At 45.1% G+C, this 26102-nt stretch overlaps 1 protein-coding gene across 2 annotated transcripts in view; it reads left to right on the plus strand.

Annotated features, from left to right (window-relative positions):
* The window catches only part of MAP3K4 (mitogen-activated protein kinase kinase kinase 4), an 85580-nt gene that overhangs the window by 24642 nt on the left and 34836 nt on the right, over window positions 1–26102 (plus strand). For both annotated transcript variants that reach the window (XM_080941697.1, XM_080941698.1), the window contains exons 2-3: window positions 11601–11791; window positions 20167–21524. In XM_080941697.1, coding sequence (XP_080797823.1) covers window positions 11601–11791; window positions 20167–21524 — 1549 coding nt within the window. The remainder of the gene's footprint in view (window positions 1–11600; window positions 11792–20166; window positions 21525–26102) is intronic.

Consider the following 26102-nt stretch of genomic DNA (forward strand, 5'->3'; position numbering starts at 1 on the left):
GAACTCATAGAACCTAGTGTTGCCCCAAGGAGCTGACCTGTAATCAGACACCATGTACAGACTATGGGTATGTGACACCCAGTATGTACTGTCAACTGCAGACAAGTTGGAATAAAGCCCATGTAACAAAACAGAAACGACTAACAGCAAATAACATCTTTAAATTTTAACAGTTATCTTGTCTCATACAAAATCCTAACTTCAACAGGAAAAATATTAATGCTAATTTGGATTTTGGAGGGCTCATCTTCCCATCCCTCTCAGGCTAGTTTTTCCTCTTAGGTGTAAACACACTAGCTTGCATGGACTGAGCTTTGACATTGTGTCCCCTTAAAGGTGCTTTGCATTTGTGTGGAGTTTTTTGTGGAAAGGGTAAGCTCTCTCTCTGTGGGTGGGGGCGTTAGAGAGGTGAGAGAGGTGAGAGAGGTTACAGAGGTTAGAGGAAGGTCTTTGAGTTGGCTTGTAGAAATAAGTAAGCCAGGCAGACCATCAGTTCTCTTCTCACTTAAGTTATAGTCAGTCTAGGTCTCCTCAACCTGGCTTTAGGCTGCTGCCCTATTCCTATTGGTGCACAAGTTAGGGTGGCAGAAGCTTTTCTAGAGGTATGAGGCCTAATGCTGGCCTGCAGTTAGCTCTGCGAGCTGTCGGCAGAGTCCGTTCTTCTCTCCCATCCCTGCGGTGTCCCTCTACCCAGTGGCCCTCAAACCACAGTCTGTAATGGAAGTGACTTTGCATGTTGGCTGTAGGGAGAACAGAAGCATCCTAGTGAGTTAGGCATAGAGCAGCCATAGGAGAGGCCATGGTTGGACCAGGACTCCAGCTCTGGTTTAGATGCTTAAAGCTAAGCAGCTAGGCTGTGTCATTGGCCCATCCCTATGGCCCAAGAATCCTGAGACTTCCAGAGTCCTTGGAATGACCCAGTGGGGAACTTCAGCTAGGGTCTTGGTGGATGCCTGTCAGAAAATAGTTCTGATGTGAGCACATCAGACAATCATTGTGAATTGGTTGTCTGGGCAAAGGCCTTTACTTAAAGTGGCCCTGAAGGTTCTGCTAAAGATTAAATTCAGTTATGTGTGGCATTTGGCAGACTGCCTGGCAGATGGCCAGTACTCACTGTTTAATGACAGCAATTACACTGTCCTAATAAAAATCATTCTTTATGTATAACCAATTACAGAGATGATTAAAAACACAGATATAAAGTCTTTTTTATTGGTTTTAACCATTGCCTTAATTTTGGGTCTTCCTGTGTCTGCCTCTTTCACCATGTGAATGGTAACCATGTTTCTCATTCTCCATCTTGTTACCACCACCTGTGCAATTGCCCGTTGTATCCTTATTTACTATTAGTTGCTCTTTAAAGATCATTTTCCTAAGGGAATTACCTTTGCTTATAAAGGGAACGGAAGTTTATTGTGACTGGAAGTAGAGAGCTGTAACAGTAAGTAGCCCAGACACTTTGCAACATGCTCCCTGATTGCCTTTGAATCATGAAGGGCTGGGCAGTGGTCTCTAAGACTGCCTCATAGCTGCCAAGGAATCCAAGTTGCCTCTGCACTCAACTCCTGGAGGAGGGGTAACCCTGGGAGGGCGGGAGAGTGGAGCTTGGCATTTAGATGGGAATTCAACACACCCTCTGAGAAAGTCACCCAGACTTTGCAGAACATTGGCCCATGGACCAGAAGCTCTGGTAAATGCTGTAATACACATTTCCAGTCATAACCCAGACTTCCCAATTATAATTCCTATTGACACACCAAAATCTGTCTTTTAACATTACAGTGGGGATTCTGGTGCATAGCTCAATTTGGGAGTCATTTCAGAATTTCCTTGGCTATTTTGATATTTTTGTACAATTGTAATTATCAGTCAGTTGAACTTAAATTATTTTCTTACTTTGTAATTAATTTTTCACTTTGAGAAAGGGCTTCGCAGTATAGTCCAGATTGGTCTTGGACTCAGTAAGAGTTCCTGCCAATCTTGAACTCTGAGTCTGTCTGCTCTACCCAGTGGCTCTCCCCTGGAGGAAAGGGTTTTACTTTTCCCACCAGGCATCAGTTGTAAATAGTTTCCTGGTTAGGGCTACTACTTTGTGTCCAGTTCCTCTTCTCCTTGCTGGGGTTTTGTCTGGTTTGAATTTGCACACATTTAAGAATCTCTGCTGCTTCAAACCCTTTGAGTTCTTCTGTACACCAGTCCTGTTGTGTCTAGAAGACAGTTTCCTTGGAGTCATCTACCTTTGGCTCTTAACAATCTGTCTTCTCGTCCTTATAGATCCTTGACTCCTGAGTGGGAAGGGTTTGATTAAAACATCACATTTAGGGCCAAGTGCTTCCGAATCTTTACAAACTGTCCAATTTTGGGTCCTTGTGTTAATTTCCACCTACTGCAAGAAAATGATTCTCTGATACAGGCTGGGCAAAGGGCTGATCTATGAGAATAGCAGTATCATAGCATTGCTGTGTTCCTGTAACATACTGATTGTAGCAAGATTCCGTCTATGGTCCAGCAGCATCCGATAAGTATTCCATCTTAAGAAGTGGCCTTAAAGCTACTCAGAGAGAGGTCTGTAACTCACGTAACATATTTATATGCTGCTGTTGTACCAGTATTTCTTACAAGCAGGTCTCTGCTGGAGCCTGCCGACTTTGAGGGTTTGAGGCTGGGTGATTCTGATAATTACTTTTCTCCTCTAGTAGTATGCTAAGTAACTTCCAGCACCATGAATGCTAGTTAAGAGGGATGAACATTCTAGTTGGACACTAGCTAGATTTTTTGTTTGATGACTAAGTCCATAGTGTCTTCAGCAATTGGGCCTTACCATCAGGTTGTGTTGAGTTAACTAATAACCTTGGCAATAGCCTGTGATTTATTTGTGGGAGAGGTGTTGGTAGGTGTTGTCTGTGGGATCCTTTTGGCTGGTCACTCAAAATTGTATTGTAACTCATTTCTGGTGCTGAAGGTTTTACTTAGTGGCATATGATATCTAGTTGGGCTTTTTCTCATTATATGGTGATTCTGTCTTAGTTCCACACATACACACATGTGCATGCATATATGTACGTATGTATGTGTATATGTATACACGCACACACACATACACACATATACACATACATAATTTCAGAAAGTTTCTTTAGTAATAGGTTTCTATAATGGCATTTCAAAGGCCTTTAGTGTTAGTGGTCCCTCCCGATATTCCCTTCTAGCCCCCACCCCAATTGACATTTACAAATAGATGAAAGCTTCTTAAAGGAAGAAGGAATGGAAAAAGAAAGATCCCTGCTATGAGGGAAACTGGTCCTGTTTTGCAAATGGGAGGTAGAGGAAAAGACTTAACAAGGTGAGCTACTGTGGTTCTAGCAAACCAGCTGCCTTTTAATTTGAAGGCCATACTACCCAGCTTTGAGTGAAGATAACATTGATGGGCTTTGCAGAGTGCAGGTGTTCTTGAACTCACCCATTGTAGGTCATTCGGACCTATTACATCACACTGTGGATTGGTCACAGCCCAACCCTTTCGTGCCGAGGCCTTTGAAGCTGTGTCTTGTTCTCTTTCTGCACATTTTTTCATTTAAAGACTATAAATCCCTTGGACTGAGTTCAAGACATACTTTTCTTTACTAGGCTCTAGTGTGAAGTGAATGGTACATAACAGGGTTTATATTAGAAGACTTGGTTTATGTGGCTGTCAGAAGCTAGTGTAAGAAAGACACCTCACATTTGTAGGTTTTTAAGCACAAATAAGGCATGTGTTTCAGGACTCCCTTGGGCCTGTCTACTCTCCAATCCCAAATGCTTGGTATCCATGGAGACCTTTGCACCAGTCAGACCACATTAGCTCATCTCACGTGCGCACATTGCTGCAGAGAAGCTTGAGATGCTTGTGGTTGCTTGGCTGAAATGATGCAGGCGCGTTTGAACTAGCACTAGTATTTTTCCTAGATTTTTTTGTGTACACATGTTTTAAAGTTAAGAAGCCTGCTTGATACCTTTTGTCTGTTAAGTATCACTTAAGCAAAGGCTCCTAAAATGAGTTGTTTCTCTTTGGCTGCTTTAAGTTCAGTAATGACTTCCAGTGATTTGTTTATGATACACATAATTAATTATGCCCAATAAAACCATTTTCTTCCCCGAATGTAGTTCTTGAAGTTTGTTGGATCTATTTGAAAATTCCAGCTCTCATTTCTTTGTGGATTTTCCTGTGCTTTGGACTCCGGCAATGCAGATGTTAGACTTGTGATGCAGATTGCTAAGTCTCCAGCCCCTCTTTTCCTCACTCTCATTCAGCTTGGATGGTTTCTATTGCTGTGTATAAAGTCTGTTCACCTTTTCATCTGTCATGTCTGCCCTGTCTGGTCTGCCATATCTGGTCTGTACTGTCTGGCCTTCCCTGTCTAGTCTGCCCTGTCTAGTCTGTACTGTCTGGTCTGCCATGTCTGGTCTGCCCTGTCTGGTCTGCCCTGTCTGGTCTGTACTGTCTGGTCTGTACTGTCTGGTCTGCCATGTCTGGTCTGCCCTGTCTGGTCTGCCCTGTCTGGTCTGCCATGTCTGGTCTGTACTGTCTGGTCTGTATTGTCTGGTCTGCCATGTCTGGTCTGCCCTGTCTGGTCTGCCCTGTCTGGTCTGCCATGTCTGGTCTGTACTGTCTGGTCTGTACTGTCTGGTCTGCCATGTCTGGTCTGCCCTGTCTGGTCTTCCATGTCTGGTCTGCCCTGTCTGGTCTTCCATGTCTGGTCTGCCCCGTCTGGTCTGCCATATCTAGTCTGTACTGTCTGGTCTGCCATGTCTAGTCTGCCCTGTCTAGTCTGTACTGTCTGGTCTGCCCTGTCTGGTCTGCCATGTCTGGTCTGTACTGTCTAGTCTGTACTGTCTGGTCTGCCATGTCTGGTCTGCCCTGTCTGGTCTATTATTTCCAAAGTGTTTTTGGTTCAGGTTTAGTCTTATCTTTGCTCTGTATCATTCACTTTGGGTCTGTTCTTGGCTTTTCCCTTTGTGTCATTATCCATTTTATGAACTTTGATAGGGTAGCAGAAATCAAGGACTTTATTTGTTGTGTGTTGGACTTTTTTTTTACTCCTTTAAATAATGTTAGATGTTGTTCTAACATGTAATTAAGTTGCTGAGTTACCTGGATGGAGTGTAAACTGATAACAGTTCTATTAGGGCGAGTACTGTCTTGACCAAGTTAAGTAAATTTTGGGAAAATACAGTAGTGTAGCTTCACTACATTGGAGTATGGCCTCCAGACTTCATGTTAATTCTGTGTTGTAAGCAGTGGTGGGCAGTCACTCCTACCACAGAAGGCGTGCTCTGAAGAGATTTTGTTTCTTATTTCACTACATTTTTCTGTTCACCCTATCATTCCTGCTGCCTGGATTTGAGATATTATTAATTGATAAAAATGTTTGTGCTACGATTCTCATCCCAGTGTGTTGAATAAAGCATTGTGGAAAAGCACTTGGTGACGTTGTTGAAAAGCACTTAGTGACATTGTTGATTTAAGAGCAGTAAAACACATTCTCTTAGAGCTCAATGAATCAGCGGGTAACGAAACAGAAACAGCCCTGCGATGCTCTCACACGTAAGGAAGGGTTTCAGAGGTGTTGAGATGGCTTCTGGGCCTCGACCCTGCCATGGAGTGCTCTTGTAGTGTGCAAATGTGCACCTAGAACTCACTGTCTCACCACGTAGTGCATGAGCACAGTGAAGCCCGAGGCCTGAAGTCCTCATTCAGTGACACTCAGTATCTCCTCATAGAGGACTGTCTTTCTTTTATAAAGATACAGGGGTGAGGTTTTTAATAGCCATCCAAGTCCCACACAACTTTGTAGCAGCACAACTAGCATTTGAATGTAAGACCATCCGTAGGCCCACAAATCCCACACTAGCAGTAATTCTAGAACTATTTAAAAATATTTTTATTGCTTCAAGAGAACATACTAATTCTCTCCCCTATCTTCTACATCCCCCTCCCCATTTTATTCCCACCCAACTTTGTGGATCATTTCTCAAAAATCTACCAAGTACCATTAGTACTGCCTGCACATTTTTAGGTGTGGGACCATCTGTTGGAGTATGTTAGGCCTACCAGGGCCACATCCTTAAAGAACTTCCACCAGATTTCAGTTACCAGTAGCTTTTCAGCTAGGGTTGGGCTTCATGCCCACCTCATCTCCCTCTGGGATTTTCTTTGGTACAGGTCTTGTCACAACTGCTCCGACTGTATGTACGACCGTCCCGCTAGTCACTTACACTGTGCACCTTGGCCAGCTGTGGGCCTCAGTGTTAATCACAATCTCCTGCAGAAGGGATCCTCTTTGTAAGATCACTAATGGATGGGTATAAGAGAAATCACGAGGAGTTGCTTTAATATGTCCACTTAGCAGAATAGCCATAGTAGACTCTTCCCTAGGCTTATGATCTGTCTGGCCACAGGTCATTGCCTCGGTGACTGTACCAGGTATGTGTCCCGTCTTGTGGAGCAGGCCTTAAATTCCCCAGAAAGCGGTTGGTCGCTCCATGTCATTTGTAGCACGATTGCACCAGCAGGCATATCTTGTCGGGCTGGTCATCATCGCAGGCCATAAAGCTCACAGCTGGATACAATGATTGCTTTTTCCAGTAGTGTATCAGTACTGTGAGACCTAGCCAGCAGGGATGAAGCTTCTAGGTCAGCACCAGCTTGACAAGGGTCTGTGGTCTATGACTCGGGTATATGGTGACCTTGGAAAGGTAACCAAGGGTAGTGTTAACCGCCTGTAATTTTGGGGGCTGGGGTGTCTGTGGGACCTCACTGGCCAACAACCCCAGTAGAAGAAACCCATTTCTGGCACCGAGTTTTTATTTGTTATCCTTGTGATTTCTAGTAGGGACACTGTTCCTCCATACAGAGTGATTTCACTTAAGTTCTTTTTATGTTGTAAACAAACATTTATACCTTAGTAAGCTTCTGCAGTAATAGTTTTCATTTGACTGTTCAGAAGGTCTTTAGTGTTAATTATCCCTCCTGGTATCCCTCCTCTACCCTGCCCTTCCACTCCCCACCCACTTAACTCTCCCGTTGGTTCTCTTTCCTCCTCCTGTCACTGTGCCCATCTCCCTTCTTTGATTGCTCCCCTCTCTGTGTTTGCTTACTCATTCCTGAGCTCTGTGGGCAGTTCAGTTGGGACACACGTATTTAAATACCCACAGCAAACTTCCATGAATGGGAGAAAGCATGTTTTCTTTATTTTACCTCACTCAGTGATGTTTTTGTAGTTGGGGTTTAACCAGAACCCCGTGCATGCTAGGCAGTCTCTGTACCTTGAGCTGTGGTGCCATCCCAGAACCATTGCCGTTGACACTGTAACTCGGAAAAGCAATAAATCACCTTGGGATGTGTAACCATGACCTTTAGCCTATCAGATGAGCTAGCTTACAGTGAATACAGAAGTGGAAACAAAAACTTTAAAGTTAATAATAAGTTATACTACTTCTTATATTACCTTATGAGACTTAAGTGATAAATGTAGTTAGTCTAGTGAGTAGGTAGGTGCCTTAAAAACGTTTCTAAATTAGACGGCAGTTCAGGGCATTACTATGTACACAGGTTTGGGAGTATGTAGGTATTTTCATTAATAAATGAAAATTTATTTCTGGTAAAAGTACAGTGGCTTAAAAATCAGTTTTAACTTGTTGGTGGAATTTGTTTTTTTAATCTTTTAAAAAGTTTTTATTTTTCACAATGAGCTTTATGATATTTTCATACACATATATATTCTATTTGGGTTAAGTTAACATCCCCTTCCCTCTGTTTTCCAGACTCTCTTTTGCTTGTGCGTGTGTGTGTGTGTGTGTGTGTGTGTGTGTGTGTCCCAATGGGTTTTTTTATTTTTATTATTTTTTAAGGATTACTTACGGGAGTGTGGGTACCTTACCAACGGCTATACCACTGAAGAAAATTCTTTCTGCCTTGTCAACCATCAGTTACACAAAGCCTGAGGGAATAAAGGGCACTCATGAGCCCTCCCCCTTCTGGAACAGTGTATGTGTACTCATGAGCCCTCCCCCTTCTGGGACAGTGTATGTGCACTCATGAGCCCTCCCCCTTCTGGGACAGTGTATGTGTACTCATGAGCCCTCCCCCTTCTGGGACCGTGTATGTGCACTAATGCGCTGTCTCAAGGCCAGTCACTTGACATAGTCTCATGAGTCAACAAGGAGACTCGAATATCGCACATAAGGGTCCTTCTCGAGACTGGTCTCTGTAGCACAGGCTCCCCTTCTGCCTCAGCCTCCAACATGTTAGTATTACAGGTATGCACCACTACATCCATGGCAGCAGCTAGTTTTCACCGAGCACTTACTGTGTGCTAACTACATTGTCTCCTACATTAAACCTTCCTTTTGAGTGCTTATGGCTTATTTCCTTCCAAGTTAGATATGAAAATGTCATGAAACATTGATTTGGTTAGTTTAACAAAAACCATGCAAGGAACACAGACACCAAGGAAGGAACCCTGCTGTGCCTGTCCACATCAGACACTGCATCCCTCTCATCATGGGCACTCGGCTCTTGCAGGAACATGACTTGGGGTTTTGTCTATTACAAATAATGTGACATCTGCTACATGTGTGTAGTATTGTGCCTAGGGCTTACATTGCTGATCAGTAGTAGCCTTTGCATGTCTTCAGTTTCCATACACATTGACAAACCACCCTCGAGCTGCACCACACATCTTTACATGATGATATATTTTGACTTTCAGCAATGTGGTGTTCATTACTTTTTGTTGTTGTTAGTAAAGCTGGGTACCACTTGTGAGCCTTAGACTCTTTTTCTGTAGTATGGGAGCCTCCACTAAGCTATAGCCCTCAGCCCAGTATTTCCTCTAAAAGGCCTGCACAAGCATTTTGCCAGTGTGTAAGTATGTTGTTTTTCTACTGCCTGGCTTCTGTGTTCTGGGCTTTGTTGTTAATGTGTGACATTCTTTTTTCTGATGTCTGGTGGTTGGTCTGTAGCATCTGTCTGTTTTGGATTTTGTCGTCCATGTGTGATGTTCCTGCTCTGGCTCAGTGCTTCACTCTTGTGTGTTAGTTGGGAGTCATCTTCAGTTGATGATGAATGCTTATCTAAGAAACTGTCCTCCTGTGAGACGATGAGGGTTTTCTCTGGGTTCTGTTTAAAAGCTTTCTGTTTTCACGTTCAACACGTAGAGCGTCATACCTCCTGGGTTAGTTTCCATAGGACAGTGTTTGGTTTCATTTCTTCTCTTCCATGAGGTACCATTTGTTCCTGTTAGGTGTATTCTTTAATCCACTGACTTCTCCCCATAGCTGTGGCTACCGTTTTATCCCTTGTTTCTTTGGTTTCTTGGTTAGTCTGATCAGGAGTTTAGAACCCTTAGAGTCCTCTCCAGTGAGGTTAGGTGAGAATGCACAAGCGTTCTCTGCTCTTTCAGCTCTGCAGCCTCTGTCGAGATGCGCAGTGCATTTCCATCTCCACTGTGTTTATGGTGGCACAGCAATTTATCACAGGAAAGACAGAATGACCATAAGGCAGCCAGAGCAGCATGGGTGGACATAGATGGAGAACTGACAGGAAGCCCACAGAAACTACAGGATAAAAGTTGTACATGTTGCACTCGAGAGAACAACCTTCAGTTCAGAAAAGCCCGGAATGGGCTTTCCCAAAACCATGTTGTTTGTGAATCTGGAGAAGGTGGCCATGGCTCCGAGAGACCCCGGCAAGTCCCAGGCGAGGTGTGCCGTGTTGGTGAGTGTTGTGTGCTTAAGCAGGAACACAGTGAACCTTTCCTGTTGCAACCATGCTGGCAGCCAGAGGCAGATGGATAACACCTCCACCCCTGTCCCCGAGGGCCCGGGAGGAGAGGACCTTTCCACAGTCTGGGTGCTCCATTCCTTGGAAATAAAAGAGAAACAAGGCATGTCCCAAGACACCTGGACAACATCCAAGCCGGCCACTCGCTGATAACGTTAAAATAAATTTCATTGCTGGAAATTTTGTACAGTTATTTTTAAATTATTTTATATGTGGGGTTGTCTCCCTGTATGTGTGTGCTCCATGTTAGTGCCAGGTGCTTAGGAAGGTCAGAAGAAGGCAACAGGTCCCCAGGAACTAGAGCCAGGAGTGCATTATACGCCACCATGTGGGTCTGGGAACCGAACCCCAGTTCTCTGCTCAAATATGTACTCTTAACTGCTGAGCCATCTCTTCCTTTTGCCCACAGATCCCTTTGATTTGAGACAGGGTCTTTATGTGAAACTCAGGCTGGCCTTGTAAACAGAGAAATCTGCCTCTCTCTGCCTCCCAGATTCAAGATGTTAACCACCAGGCCTGGCGAACCCGTGTAACTCTGTAGAACCGGGGCACGTGTGTGCGGCTGGTAGCACACAGGGTGTTTGTAGAGACCAGAGTCAACATCATCTTCCTTGTTAGTTTTTACTGTGGATAGCCTCTCATTGAGCCTGGGTTCACCATTTCTGGTAGACTGCCTGGCCAATGATTTTCCCACAAGTCACCTGCTTCCTCCATGCTGGGACTACAGGAGCATGCTCCCATGTCAGGCTCTGAACTCAGGCCCTCATGCTTGTGCAGCAAGCGCTTTACCTACTGATCTCCTCCACCCCAGTTCTCAGTTTTCAGAAGATGTCTTCTGTTTTGATTTTCTAGTTTAATAATGACAATTTCACACATCTTCCCTCATTTCCTTGTGATTTTGGATGAACATTTGTTTTACATTGTGGCATAAGTTACCAGAAAGACTCTGTACCGTATACAGTTTATAATCTATTCCTAATGAGATGGGCTGTGATGACCTATGATTAGGAGCGCTTTAGTGGTTGTTCCTCCGTTTTTGGTTTTGGAGTTAGATTTGTTCTCACATTCTGAAACTGAAGTTTATTGTACGAGTCATGCACAAACGGAACTTCATCAAAGCATTGCTGTTGTTGAGAATTGGCTGGCTAGAGAATGACGGCAATGTCTTCTGAAAACAAGTCACAGAAGCATTGCAGCTTCCAGGGAAGAGAAGAACTGTGTCTTTATTTGAGGATTCATACAACTTTTCTGACATGTTAAAACATGCATGACAGAGTTTGCTGTCATAACCCTTTTTAGGTAGCTCAGAGGTGGTAGGTGGATATGTGGTGTTTTTCTGGATGCCACACTGTGCCAGCACGGTGTCTCATGTGGGCCATGGCAAATGCTGTCTGCTGCTGCTTGGCCTGTGCCCTTCAGGAGGAGCTGGGCTAGGCCCCGGAATGTCAGGCGGGCGGGACTGTGCTTGCCACAGCCGGTGCGCAGGTCTGTTTTTAGCTCTGATTTATAACTTCTAGTCTTTTGCTGTTTCCTCTTTTAATTTGTAGTTTTTAGTTTGAAGCTCTCTTACATTTGAAAAGATGGCATCCAGAAGCATCAGACACAGCACGCAGGCTGTGCCCATGCTGTACCTGACGGTTCACAGTTCAGTGTGGCCACAAGCACTGTTACCACTCCCTTGAAGGAAGGGCTATGATGCTGAGGAGACAGGCAGGAAGAAAGCTGTGAATGTAGTTCCCATGTTACTAACCATCTCTTTCTGTGTTATCTTTTGTAGGCAGGAGTGCATGTTGGGAGAGTCAGCTCGCAAGAGTCTGGAATCTGATCCAGAGGACTTCTCTGACGAAATAAATACAGAGAATCTCTATAGCACCTCACCCCCAAGCACACCTCGACAGATGAAACGCCTGTCAGCCAAGCACCAGAGGAACAGTGCAGGGAGGCCGGCCAGCCGATCGAACTTGAAAGGTGAGCCTGTCACTTAAGATATTCACAGGAAAGGGTGTGGGACATCACCTTTGTGTGGCTGTACTGATCGACAGGTCTTTGCCAGCATTAGTGACTCCTTTGTTTTAAATTGTATCTCAGTGCTGGCGGTAGGGTTGTTATTTTGACTAATGCCACAGGCTGTGCTGCTGGTAGAAGGGGCAGGTGGTTATCCAGTGCAGGAGGCTTTCTCCTGAGTTGTGCTTGAAGTTGTTTGAGGTTGTGGTAGAGGCTTCCAAACCCATGGTGCCTAGATACTACATGGGTGGCCTGCAATTCCTCTTTCTATCTCTTGCTGAGGTTTCTGAGTTCTTTTCTCCAGCAGTGGTATATCGAGCATCTGGGAGGAGACGGCCGGGCCGTGGTTTCCTGAATTCTGGAACCAGCCAAGGCCTGTGTCTTCTGCCAGTGACTCAAGTGTGTAGGCTCTTGCTTCCTAAGCAGCTGCCAGATGGGATTTCATATCTGAGAGCCATGGAGAGAACCTAGATGGTACCCCAAATCCAGGAGCCACAGAGGGAACCTAGAAGGTACTCATCTGAGAGCCATGGAGGGAACGGAGATGGTACCCAGATCTGGGATCCACAGAGACAGCTATCCTTTCCTCTTTGTATAGCATCTCAGAGCTCAGCTATGTCCTGTCCCTTGATGCTGACAACATGGCTCTTCATGCTTCTTCCTTCCTCCCAGCTCCTCCTCTCTCTCTCTCTTAAGGTGGGTGAGTGGGACTATGGCAAGCCGCTGGCTCATTTTACCCTCTTATGGCTTACCAGTCCAGTCACAGAGATCTTGGGCTTTTAGAGTTTTCTGTTAAATTCAGAAAGGACAGAAAAGGAAAAGTGTCTCTTTTCCTTCTCAGCTGCTTTGAATTATTTTATTTCATAAAATTGTAAAGTTTTGGGGATGGGAAGGGTCTCAGTCATCTACATGTCTGCTGTTTTCAAGTGAAGCAGCTAATCCTCTCGGGCCTTTAGATTCACAGCCGTCTGCTGGTTGGTCCAGGAACATGGGAATCCTTAGTCATTTCTGTTCCTTACTGCACAGGATTACATATATGCTCAGAAGCTTAGAAACACAAACAGAAAAGCCACCGAGACTACAAACAAAGCTCCTTGAGTGCATTGGCCTGCTGTGTCTGCTAGTGTGCCTTACCCCGTGTTCACTGTCTTCTGCGCTTCATGTTTTATGAGCTGCGTATGCCTCAGTGTGACTTAGTGCTTCTGCGTCTGCAGTGTCAGCTGCAGTTTTTCGTCTCTTCCTAGTGACTGAGCTCTGGGTTTCTGTTTCAGATGTTCTTGTGGGTGTGTTAGAAAGCAGCTCCGCTCTGCACGTGCCGGCCCGAGAGTCAATTGTTGTCAAAAGTCTTGTTCATACATGCCAAGAGCAGATGTAGTGAGGGACCCATCTGGGCAAGTGCACCGTCCTCACACTGTGGCATTTGCAGTATGACAGTACAGTAACCCCTGAGACCTCATTTGCCCTCAGAACTTAGCTGTGTGGTGCAGTGCACAAGCATCTACCAGGTGCCAGCTTGCAGGGTTGCCAGTCTGGCTGATGGACATTCTGGGTATGCAACCACTGGGTGTCATTCTTTATCTGTAAAATCATGTTTTTTTTTTTTTTTAACAGTATGTTGAGGGTTATGTGATAACTTTCATTATTATTGCTTCAAACTAAGAACAATCCCCCTTAATACTTACTTTCTTTTTTGTCTTAAATCTTACTTTGAGCACCAGGCTGGCCTCGAACTCACAGGCATCTTCCTTTTGTCTTAAATCTTTTTTTTTTTTTTTTTTTGTTTTTGTCTTAAATCTTAAGGTAAAATTAAATTCTTACATTGTTTATATCTTTTTAATTGGCTGTTTGTGGTTGTGTAGTACGTTGCCTGCCCTTTCTTTCTACCCATGTGTTCTCACGATTGCTGTTTACTCTTCCTTTCTCCCCGATTCATCTTTTCTTCTTTTTTCTCCCTCCTGTTTCTCCTTCAGTCTTTCCACTGAGTCAGAGTTAGTGACTGCACAGGCATCTTGTTTTAGATGATGAATAAGACACAGTCCCGTCTCCTGCAGGGCGTCTACGACTCAGGCAGCACACGAGTGTAGGCTGGTGTGGTCGGGCCCCTGGAGGTCACCAGGGTTACACACTGGACAGGCATTGAGAAGCCCTGGTGGAAGACTTCTGGAACAAGTGACATTTGTGCTGTGACTTAAACACTGAGTCAGGGACACCACGATTTCAGACTAGTGTATGATTCACAACAATCTCTTGGTCCCTCTGTATTTTGAAGAGCTTCTTAGAATTGATCAGATTGGTCAGATTTATTTTCAGAGCTTTCTAAGGAGCTGTGAACTGGAGCATTACTGTGGGTCTGTGAGTCACACTGTTAACTTTAGGCTGCAGTCAAAGCTGGGCTCAGCTTTTGGACAGAGAAGTTGCTGATGAGATCCCATATTCTGCTTACCTATTGCCCTTTATAAACCACCCCGAAACTGCATGACAACGTGGCTGCTCATGGCTCACGACTCGGTCACTCACTTATGTAGGCAGAGTAGAGGGTCATCTGCTCATGGTGTCTGGACCCTTAGCTGGAGCCGTTCCATTGGCTGGAGATATGGCTTAGTTTGGCTGGGGCCCTGACTCTGAGCCCTTAGCCCCTCTCCATGTGGCATCAGCCATGTCCCTTGCGTTTATGTCTGGATTGGAGCTGAGATGGCAAGACTGGCTGAGGCTCAGCAGGCACTGTTTTCTCTCTAATGTAATTTGCATGGCCTGGGTTTGTGTAGAGTGTGCTGGTCCCTGAGTAGCTGAGCCTCTCACATGACACTTAGCTTCTAACAGAGCATCAGGGTCTTGAGAGTCCCCCGTGTAAACTCTTGAGACTCTGCCATGGAAATCCTGTAGCACGCTTTCTGCATGCTTTCACCACACAGCGCTGTGCACATGCTCAATGGGAGGGACTGTACATGCTCCAGTACCAGAGGTTTGGTTCATTAACTGCATAAGGAGACTAGCCTGCATGCCTCGCTGTAATGCTCTGGGGAATTGGCAGGCCATCCTGCTGTCTTTTGCTTTCCCTGGACTCTCCTCCTCATAAATGCCAGAAACATGGAGGGGTGCGTGAAGCCGCAAGTCACTGAGAGCAGAGCTCACATAGGGCTGCATCCGCACTCGGCCTGGTCCTGTTTTCTGCAGTGGAAGCCCTTGTTACAGATGCAATTTTGAAGTGTTACTTCAAGCTCAGAAAGAGGCAACTTATCCCATAGGTTTGTTTTCCAGGGATTCTAAGTTCAGACCATGAAGATCTATAGTGCTCTCTGGAACATATGTGGAATTAGAAGGTTGGCTCTTCTGAAATTATTTGGTGGAAGTGTTCTACAGTTCCCCACTAGTAACTAACTGTTGAATGGCAAACTCAAACAGGAGACATCAGCGGTGAAACACTAGCCCCAATATGGGCTGTGCATCCTAGCAGGCTCTGTGCTATAGAGCTGCATTCTCACGGGGCTTGCACACTTGCAGTCTGGGGGAAGACCGCTGTTGCTCCTGCACAGCCAGACTGCCATTCCGTGTCAGCCATTTGAACTCAGGCTGTAACCCTCCCTAACGGGCTTTCCCCATATTTTCAAATAAGCACTCCTGCTGTGAGAAGCACCTCTCTGTGTCTTTGTACACATGTGGAGTTATTTTTGGAGACCAGCTACTCAGGGGTGGACCTGCTGTATTGGAAAGTGTGTGTATGTAACGTGGGCAGGTAGCGTCATGCTGTTCCTCAGGGACTAGTCCTGCGTTTACTCTCAGCGGTATGTGCACTTGCTTGTGTTGTCTGCGTAGCTGATGCTTTAAGTTTCTGCCTGTCTGCTGTAGCTGCTTACGTTTCCTTGTTTATAATAGAATAAGAGAAGGCAAATTGACTACTGCAGTTAAATACATAAAGGCATGTGAAATTTATTAGAAAAAGATGCAGTATGTACCTAAACACGGGAGTGCTGGCATGTCAGCAGCTTGAGGCACAACATTTAAGAAAAGCACCGGCATCAGATCGTCTCACAGATAGTTCAGTGCAGTTCTGGGGATCTCGTATCCTCCAGGGACTCTTCAGGCTCTTGCACACATGTGGTGCACACATACATAGCATATAAATAAAGTTTGATCACTTATTTATATAGTCATTTGAGGCGGAGTTTCCTAGAGCCCTGGCTGAACTGGAGCTCAGTAAGTAGAGCAAGCTGCCCTTGAACTCATGGAACTCTGCCTGCCTTTGTCTCCTGGGTGCTAGAATTAAAGATGTGCATCACCATGTCATCTGTGAAATACTCCTTTGCAGAGCTGCTCTCTGTGTTGGACTTCTTGTTGATTTCAGAGGATTTAGTATCAGCAGAAAACAGAGCCTGTTGGTTGGTAGTGGGTTCTTGGTGGATTTCCGTGGGGAAAGACCAATTAGCCGGTGCTTGGGTGGCTTCTATATTACAGCTCTGGTGTTCCCCAGGTCTCCCATAGTTTCGAGGTTACTTTTTTGGGGAGGCACATCTGTCTACTCACACTGTTGCAAATACTTAAGACATCTGAAAGAACAGCTATGTAGACTGAGTGGCTGACCCAGTCCACCCTCAGCCCACCCCAGTCTGGCCACTAGTGGTATAACTGGCATTTATATGTGGCTAGATTGGGACTTAGGTCCATTTTCTGTTTGAATTCCACTGTAATATGTGAATATATTTACACACACACACACACACACACACACACACACACACACACTGAATGCCAACTTGTCTCTTGTTTTGGGGAAAGGGTAATTATTTGTCTCATCTTGCCCCTTTCCCTATTTGCTTTCTGTCACACTCTGTAAATCCAACTGTTAAACCACTGCTTGGTGTAAATGCACATTTCAAACAGTTGTGTAAAACACACACTTGTACTAAATGGTAAGCTCAGCTGGATTTGAGTGTATACAGTGTGATCTACAAGCATTTTTAAAGGAGAAAGGTAGAATGCTGAAGTAATTATCTACTGGAAATAGGGTCATCTCATGTTCTCATGTTTTGCCTCTTGGTAGATACAATAAAGATCAGGGCATAATGTTTGCATTGTAGAACATCATGAACAATTAAAAAAAAATCTACTTTTCAAATTGTAAATGACACACATTCTGTGACTGCTACCAACAATGCATGCCACATTAGTTTTATAAACTGTGTGTGTGTGTGTGTGTGTGTGTGTGAGAGAGAGAGAGAGAGAGAGACAGAGACAGAGACAGAGACAGACAGACAGACAGACCACACATGCATGCTTTTGTGCAGGTCAGGGTTGAGCATCCTGAGTCACTTACAGGTTTTTGAGGCACTGAGCCTGGCGTGCACAGACTTAGCTAGTCTAAGTGCCGAGGGAGACCTGAGCTGGGGTTCATGGCGCCAGCTGCCCTGTTCAGCATTTTACATGGATGTTGGGGATCTAAACTGGGGTCCTCAGGCTGACACTGCAGATGTTTGGCCAGCTGTGCCATCTCCCCAGCAGAGCTGTCTCCCCAGCTCCAGTTTTTTTCCTTTTAAATCTTAAGCCCTGCTATCAAAATTGTTTTTGTTGCATAATTTTCATTTTCTCTAACCTGAAATTGTTTATCAGGATGCACATACTAGCTAATATAAGACTATCCCTGATCCTCAGTGCCTCTTCTTCATGCTTTTCCTTGGTGCTGGAGTCTCTGGGTTCCTCTCCAGACCCATCAACCTCATTTTTTTCCCCTAAGAGGTAGCCCCACATAGTTGTGTCAAAGGTATCTCAGATCAGTGCTGTGGCTATTCACGATCCAGTACCACACACAGAGCATTTAGCAATCTCTGTCTCGTAGTAACAAGATAGTGCATGAACTGATAGCCTGAAAAATAAAATTCTGTGTAGAAAATCTTAGAAATACCCGTCCTTTGTGCTTTTGAAGCACCACCGTGGAGCCAAACATAAATGAATGGCATCTGTGTGCTCTCTTATTGAAGAACATGGCAGAAGCAAACCAGGAAGTAAGGTTGATTAAAAAGTCAGTCTAGACACTTCTTTTGAATGAGGGTTGGAAAGTACCTGTAGCTAGAAAGAGCAAGGTTAAGAAGACATTCATCTGGATAGGTTACACAATAAACTTTAATGCAGATAAATATAAATAACATCTTCATTAGTCTTAGGATGCTGCTAATTTAAAAAGTAATAGAGGCTGTAAAGATGGCTCAGCAGTTGGGATAGAGGACCCATATTCTATTCCCAGCAAACATGTGGTAGTTCATAATCGTCTTTTATTCCATTTCTGTGGAATCCAAAGCTTTCTGGCCTCATTGGGCATGAAGCACACAGGTGGTACACAGACATGCAGGAAGAACACCCATACACCTAATAAATAGATAAATATAGTAGTTTTATGCTAATTGTTATAACCTTTGTAGACAGATTACTAGCAAGATGGCTCAACCCTACCACCCACTAGCCTAAAGAGAGAGGTCTTTGAGTGAATTTCCCAGGATATTATTCTCATTTATTAAGTTATTAAGTTAATTATTAATCTCATTTATTAACTCCAAAGCTGTTACATGATTCAGAATGTAAGGCATTTTGAGCAGTGTCTTGTATAGACTTGAGCTTCCTGGAACCTACATGGTAGGAGGAAAGAACCTACTCCTAAGTTTCCCTCTGACTTCAGCATATAGATGTCAGCACATATACTGTGGCATACTGTGCACACAGGTACACACGAACACATACACACGCTTAGAACAAATAAACAATTTCAAAACTGTTTTGATGGATTATAGAGTCAGCATAAGGTAAATAGGCTGTAAATCTACTGGAATTTTATTTAATCCCTATTTTAAATATTAATAATTGATTTTGTTCAAACTTACTGGTGCATTGATTTTTGGATATGTTGCTCTGTGATCCATTCTGTGAAATCTGAGGATGTAACTGTGATCATATCTTACACTTGACACAGTGTGTTCCTCTATTTACAACTCATCTAGTTAAAGAGCACTTATATTTGCTTACTTATAGATTATAAAAATACCGTCTCTTACCCTTACGTGTAAAGAAACCTATCTATGGGCTGTGTATTGGTGAATGTGTGCCTCAACCCTCAAGGTCACCATTGATTACCTAATCCGATTCCAGAGACATTCAGACAGATCCTTTGTCCTAGACTCTGAAACAAGGTGTGGGATTAGGATGGTGTTATAGGTTATTGATGAACTTGGGATGGTGGTAGGAAGAATTGGAGACAGACAGAAGAGTCAGTTTCAAGACCAGACCTTTGGAAACATTCACATAGTGAGGAGAGCTATAAAGGAGAGCTTGCAGGGAGTGGGCCCAGGAGACTGCTGTGTTCAGGAGGTCCTGGAGTGGGGGTGAGGCCTGGCTGGCTAGTGCTGTTCAGAAGTGTGACATCAGATCAGTGGGACCTTCACACAGGCTTGAAGGAAATGTGAGAGGCTGTTTGCATTGATTTCGAACGGCTCCTCTGTTTTAGTTCTGTTCACGTTCAAATGTGGATTGTCATTCATCTGTGACAGAAGAAAGCAAGAGATGAAAGCCACAGTTTTGCTCAGTTTTACTGTTCTTCTGCTTTGTATGAAATAATCTTGAGAGACCTTAAGCATCTCTGAGTTTTTGCATGTGTGTAGTATATGCATGGGTGTTTGCATGTGTGTGGGCGCACTTGTGTGTTTAGATGTGTGTCTGTGCATGTGTCAGTGCATGTGGAAGGCAGAGGTCAACCCCGGGTTCTTCATCATTCTGGGGTTTCTTTACCGCAGCAGGGTCTCTTGCTAAACCTGAAGCTCATGAATTCAGGGTCTCAGAGACACCTCCCCCTCCACCACCAGGCAGTGTTGGCATACAGGCAGCTATCATGCCTACCTGACTTAGACGTGGGTGTTAGGGATCCAGTCTACTTGGGTAGCATTTGGATGTGACTCCATCTCCTCCTATCAGGAAGAATAGAGACCAGAAAGATTCAAATGGTTTGCTTCTAATTGAACATATTTCCTTAAGACAAACTCAGGGATTGGCTGTCACACTTCTCATACCATTTCCTGTTCTTCAAGCTGAAGATGATTACATCAGATTAAGGGGCTCAGTACATTTTGTAATGTTGAATTTGACAGTCCATTCCAAGACTATGAGTATAAAAGAGCACAAGTGTAATATAGCAAGAAAAAAAAATACAGTCATTGAAACCTTACAAGGTGCTGGGTTCTGATTATTTCCAAGGTTCGTCCTACAGCGATAGCCTCAGTGTAAATCTGTGAGTATCTGGTTTAAGGCAGTGCTAGCTTCATATTTTAGAGTTTTATTCTGTTCTCTTGTCTTCTTTTCAATAGAAAAAATGAACACACCGAGTCCGTCTCCACATAAAGACTCGGCGAAGGGAGTGGAGACGGTGGAAGAGTACAGCTACAAACAGGAGAAGAAGATTCGAGCAGCCCTGAGGACAACGGAGCGAGACCATAAGAAAAACGCACAGTGCTCGTTCATGCTGGACTCAGTGGCTGGGTCTTTGCCAAAAAAATCGATTCCGGATGTGGATCTCAATAAGCCTTACCTCAGCCTCGGCTGCAGCAATGCCAAGCTGCCAGTCTCTATGCCCATGCCGATAGCCAGAACTGCACGGCAGACTTCCCGGACTGACTGCCCGGCAGATCGGCTAAAGTTCTTTGAAACACTGCGCCTTTTGCTAAAGCTTACCTCAGTCTCGAAGAAGAAGGACAGAGAGCAGAGGGGACAAGAAAACACGGCTGCTTTCTGGTTCAACCGATCCAATGAACTGATCTGGTTAGAGCTCCAAGCCTGGCACGCAGGCCGCACCATCAATGACCAGGACCTCTTTTTATACACAGCCCGCCAAGCCATCCCGGATATTATCAACGAGATCCTCACATTCAAAGTTAATTATGGGAGCATTGCCTTCTCTGGAAGTGGGGCTGGTTTCAACGGTACCGTGGTAGAAGGTCAGCGCAGAACCCCTCATGGGGCAATCAGTCCTGGCTGTTCAACGTACCACGAGCATCTGCAGCGCCAGAGGGTCTCGTTTGAACAGGTGAAGCGGATAATGGAGCTGCTAGAGTACATGGAAGCACTTTATCCGTCCTTGCAGGCTCTGCAGAAGGACTATGAGAGATACGCCGCAAAGGACTTTGAGGACAGAGTGCAGGCACTCTGCCTGTGGCTAAACATCACAAAAGATTTAAATCAGAAGTTGAGGATTATGGGCACTGTTCTGGGCATCAAGAACTTATCAGACATTGGCTGGCCAGTGTTTGAAATCCCTTCCCCTCGGCCGTCCAAAGGCTACGAGCTGGAGGATGAGGGCGAGGACACAGAGGGAGAGCTGAGGGAGCTGGAGAGTGAGATGGAGGACAGTGATGAGGACCAGACCCCCAATCTGAGGGCACCAGAGCTCAGGCTGTCCACAGACACCATCTTGGACAATCACTCCCAGGGCTGCGTGTCCAGGAAACTTGAGAGGCTCCAGTCTGAGGAGGAGTCTGTCGGCTGGGGAATAGCAGACTGTGGTCCCGAAGCCAGTAGGCATTGCTTGACCTCTATCTACAGACCGTTCGTGGACAAAGCACTGAAGCAAATGGGGCTAAGGAAGTTAATTCTACGGCTTCATAAGCTAATGAATGGCTCCTTGCAAAGGGCTCGTGTAGCTCTGGTGAAGGATGACCGTCCAGTGGAGGTAGGTTTCAGTGGGGGGATGTCCCGTGGTGTCCCGTCTAATCCCTCCTGCTGTGTAGCTCTGTTCTTACGGACCTTAATACTCTCAGCATTTCAAGGCATAAATGGCAGATACGAGTTGCATGTATAGCTGCTGCCATACAAGTACTACGGGGAGGGGATCTATGAATAACTCATCACATTTAATGAATGAAGCACAAGGTTGAGTGTGTGGATAGAAGACACAACCACATAAGTACCAGCTGGAAAAGGATGGGCTAGGGGTAAAGTGGGGGGCGGGGCCTGGGTGACCACATTTGCAGGTGAGTCAGGTACATCAGTGTCATACACACGTTCTTTGAAATGGATATGGCACCTAGAGTCACAGATAAGCCATTCATTCATTCATTCATTCACTCACTCACCCATTTAATCATGCTAGTCCTGAGGGACCTTTTGCAGGTGCTCCATCGCCAAACTGGATCTCTAGCTCTTTGGATTCTTTGAAAAAGCTCAGTCTTGGCTGGGATAAGCCCAAGTGCTAAAATGCTCACCATGCATGTGTGCGGCCCTGGGATCCCTTGTGACCTCTAGCATGGCAAGATGTCCAAAGCAAAACACAACAGAACTGGAAACAGTTAACCCCATGGCACTGAGTAGCAAGCCCGGTTTTGGTTACTGGATTTTAGAAAGATGCAAATTGTAAAGAAATGTAAAACTTACTAAGGAAGAGAGTACGTACTGTAGTCACGGCTGACATGTTTGGTGCAGACAGAAAGAACTTGGTTATTAGTAAGTGCATCTTTCACTTTTTTTTTTCCACAGTGGAAGACTTTTTGAGAGGAGCATGTCCATTAGACAAAGTGGGTTGTAATTTGATTTTGAAATCATAACACTTCAGAAATTCAGAATACTGCTCAGGGTGGTAAAATTAGGAAAGGGCATATTGTGGGGCACCGAGCATAGCTTTTCATGTTCTCATGACCGACAGCAAAAGAGAAATCCTGTGAGATTCAAGATTCCTGGGTTAGTTGGTGATTTCAACTTTAGTAGCCAATGTATGTGTATACTTACCGTTTGCCTTTAAGTTTCAATTTATTATATGATGTGGCTTGCTTTAGAGTCAGAAATGGTGAAAGGTATTTCTGTAAGGCAGAAGACACCTGACGTGACTGTAGGCTTCTCGGGCTTCGGTCTGCATTCTCAGTCAGATCCTGAGCCTCAGAGGATGTCGGGTGCTCAGCAACTGGAGCTTTCTTTCCTCCACACAATCACTGTACTACGGTTTCATTGTGCAGATTTCTCAGAACAGTAGATGTAGAACAAGGCTTGTCACAGATTTCACATGGTGAGGTCTGTACTTGGGCTGCATTCCATCAGGACCCACGTGGGAAGACAGGGTTGGCTTTCATTGTTGGTTTGTTTTTGTTAGTTTTAGTTTTGAGGTGATAGGATTGGCAAAGGCTGTTAATGAGAACTACCTTCTGACAGCTTTTCAAAGCAGAATTAGAGGTTTTCAGTTGGCTTCCTACAGTTCAAACTGGAGCCCTGCTGCAGGACTAACCGCACTGGCAGGTTAACAGTGACATTTAACTTGGTGTGAAAGGAAGAATTTGTCTTCATTCCACTTCAGGAGCACAGTGTCTGCATGTGGAGGGTTGCATGCATGTACATACGTGATGGCCATGCATGTCTGGCACTTCAGGCTGAACTTCATCCATCTCTTCCCTCTTACATCACACTGTCCTGGCTTCAGGGAAGATCCTGCTGCATTATGTCACTTGGGCTTTACTACGTTCTGTGTGATACATGGTATGCAGTGCATACATGTGCTTGTATGTATGTGTGTGAGCATTTGTGCATGCACATGTACACAATCTCATCCTGGGTTTCTTTTGTCTTAGTCATAGTACTAAGTATTTCAGGGAAAGAGCCACAGTTGTTTATAAGGACTCAAGGACAACTTTATTAGTTTCAAAGGAAAACTTCAAGGCTGACCTGTAGGCTCAGCAGTTGCCTGGAGAAAGAAAGTTACCTACCGCTGGGGTCAAGCTGGCACGGAGGGCATCCGCGTGGTGGAGAGAGGAGCCTCAGACACAGAGAGGCCCAGAGTGTGAGGAGAGCTGGCTGAGAAAAGAGGGCAAGAGGAACAAACAGAAAGGTTGCACTCCGCTGAGCAACCAGAATCCGGTGTCCTGAGGGGCCTCAGGCTGCAGCAGTGTGAGCAGCCACCCAGAGCCTGGCTTTAAGGTCCACTAGCCAGGCCCGTTTCTAGAGTGAGCTCACCACTGACTCAGTCCTTAACCCCAGTCTTCTGTCTGAGAGATGCATGTTGTAATCGTGCATTCCTGTCTACCCACAGAGTTAATGAAGCCTCAGCAGATACTCATATATATGGTAAGATCCATATGCATCAAATACAGACTCCTTTTATTTTTAGGATTATTCTTACCTTGTTTTTTCCCATCAAAGCCAAGTATAAATTAATGTGGGCTTTTGTTTATTTTTAAAAATATGTTGTTTTATCTTTAATCTCTCACTAATAATGGCATGTCTGGAAGCATTTGGGGCTTGCGTATAAAATGTTCTCTGGGTAGTGAGGGCTGGGCCCAGCCCCTCAAACAGCACACAAGCCTGTCTGCTCCTTCTTTACTATGGGACGCCTCTGGAGGGGCTCAGGCAGCAGACGGGGCAGGGTGTGTGACTGTTATGCATTCTGCCTTTGTGGTTTCTGGCTGACCTCACTGAAGGGCATTATAGAAAAGAACATTTATTTGTAATATTTGGCCTTTTCTTATGTTTGACTTTATATCTTCATTCCTTATGATTAAATTACTTCTAAGCAGTGTATGTCAATAATTTTTAGTAACCCTTGGGAAGCATGCTTTACAAAACACTTTTCTCCTAAAGCTTTATTGTATTTTTTGTTTAAAAAGTTTGCAAACTAGAAATAGTCTGCTGTGTTTATTTTAGTAACAGGAGCATCGTCCGTGCTGATGGCCTGTTTGCATTCAGTGCTTGCCACTCCCTAGGGCTGCAGATTGGCCTCAGGACACACCCAGACCCCATGGGCTCTCTGTAGTTTGAGGGTGAGTTACCCATCAGAGTTCACATGGAAGGTGCTCGTCTGCAGTCTGAAAGCGTGTTCTGTGAGAGGCTCATTTTACCAGGAGGATATCCCCTGAAGCCAGGACAGTGTACTGTTAGAGGGAAGAAATGGATGAAGGTCCAGTCCTCCACCCTGTGCACCACGAGCCGACCTGAAGTCTTTGTTGCTTTCTCGTTTATCTTCTGGTTCCCTTCTCCTTTGTGTAGAGCCTACTTGGACCTCAGGGCCCTCTGATATCTCTCACCTTGCCATGATCCATTTTCCCAAGGCCGTGTGTGTCTGAGTACCATTTCCAAACAGCAGGCTAGGCCCCTGAGCATGCACAGTGTTCAGTCTCCAGTGCCTGCCCTTCTGTAGATGCTGCCTGTGAGCACAGTGCCTTTGGCCTTCCCACCAGGGACTGAGCATGTCTGCTGCTGAGCTACTGTTTGCAGGCTATTTTCTTTAACAGGATCAGTGCCCTTGCTGTGGTGCTGGTGTGGCACTACCTCTTTACCCATATTTTAGCTTTTCTACCCTGGGGAGAGCCTGTCGAGTGTACACCCCTTTACCTGTGAAGGCTAAACCTGGAGCCACTACACAGAGTTTAAGCATCCCCCTTTGCACGTGTCCTTGCCTAGTTAGCACACTTTGCCGGTGCTCCTCAGCGAGGCTGTATGTATTTTGGTGTAGACTATAAGATCCTAACAGGACTTGACTGTCCTTGTCATATTAGTACAAGTGCTGAGAAAGTGCTTGGTTACTGTCTTAATTACTTTCTTGCATTAAAAATTATGTAATTATGTTTAATGGCCAATAAAGTACTGTTTGCCTTTGACGGTTAAACGCTATGCCAGTCTTTGCTGTGACACAGGAAATCCGAAGAGGCTGTTTAGGGTGGACACGGCCTCAGAGACTAGGCTGCTGCTTAGTCTCCTCAGATGCCAGACAGTGGTTTATCTCCGAGGAAACTGGCTTAGAGAGGAGGTAACCTCCAAGTCACAATGTTGTGGGTTGCTGGGGGAAGTCTGAGATACCAGACTTAAAAAATAGGCCAGTGGTTTCCAGGCCAGGCTAACACATCTGCATTAGCCAAAGAGCTTTACAAATATACATACCTCTGTCCATCCCGGGGAGCCAGTCTTCTCGTGTGGAATGCAGGGCTGATGGCTAGCACAGTGCCGGCCGCCTGAAGCTCCAAGGAGGGCGTGGTCGTCTTCCTTCTGCCGTGAAGTGTGGCACGCATTACTGTGAAGCTGCTGGGGTTAAGTCGTTTGTTCCAGCCATTGCCAGTCTGATTTCATAAGTGAAGTTACAAGAACTTTGGTTTAATGACAGCCTTGGAAGCACATGCTTGCTCATTTGCCTAGAGGGTTTCTGTTTTAAAACAGATTTATGTGGGAGACGCTATGCCACATGGTTTTGACAGCTGTGAGCCAGCTGAATCAGACCTGACAGTAAGATTGGAGTTGGAAGTCACAGGGAGCGCTGGGTCCCATGGTCACAGCATAG

This window comes from Micromys minutus (genome assembly GCF_963924665.1).
Source record: "Micromys minutus genome assembly, chromosome: 30".
NCBI classification, from domain to species: Eukaryota; Metazoa; Chordata; class Mammalia; order Rodentia; family Muridae; genus Micromys; species Micromys minutus.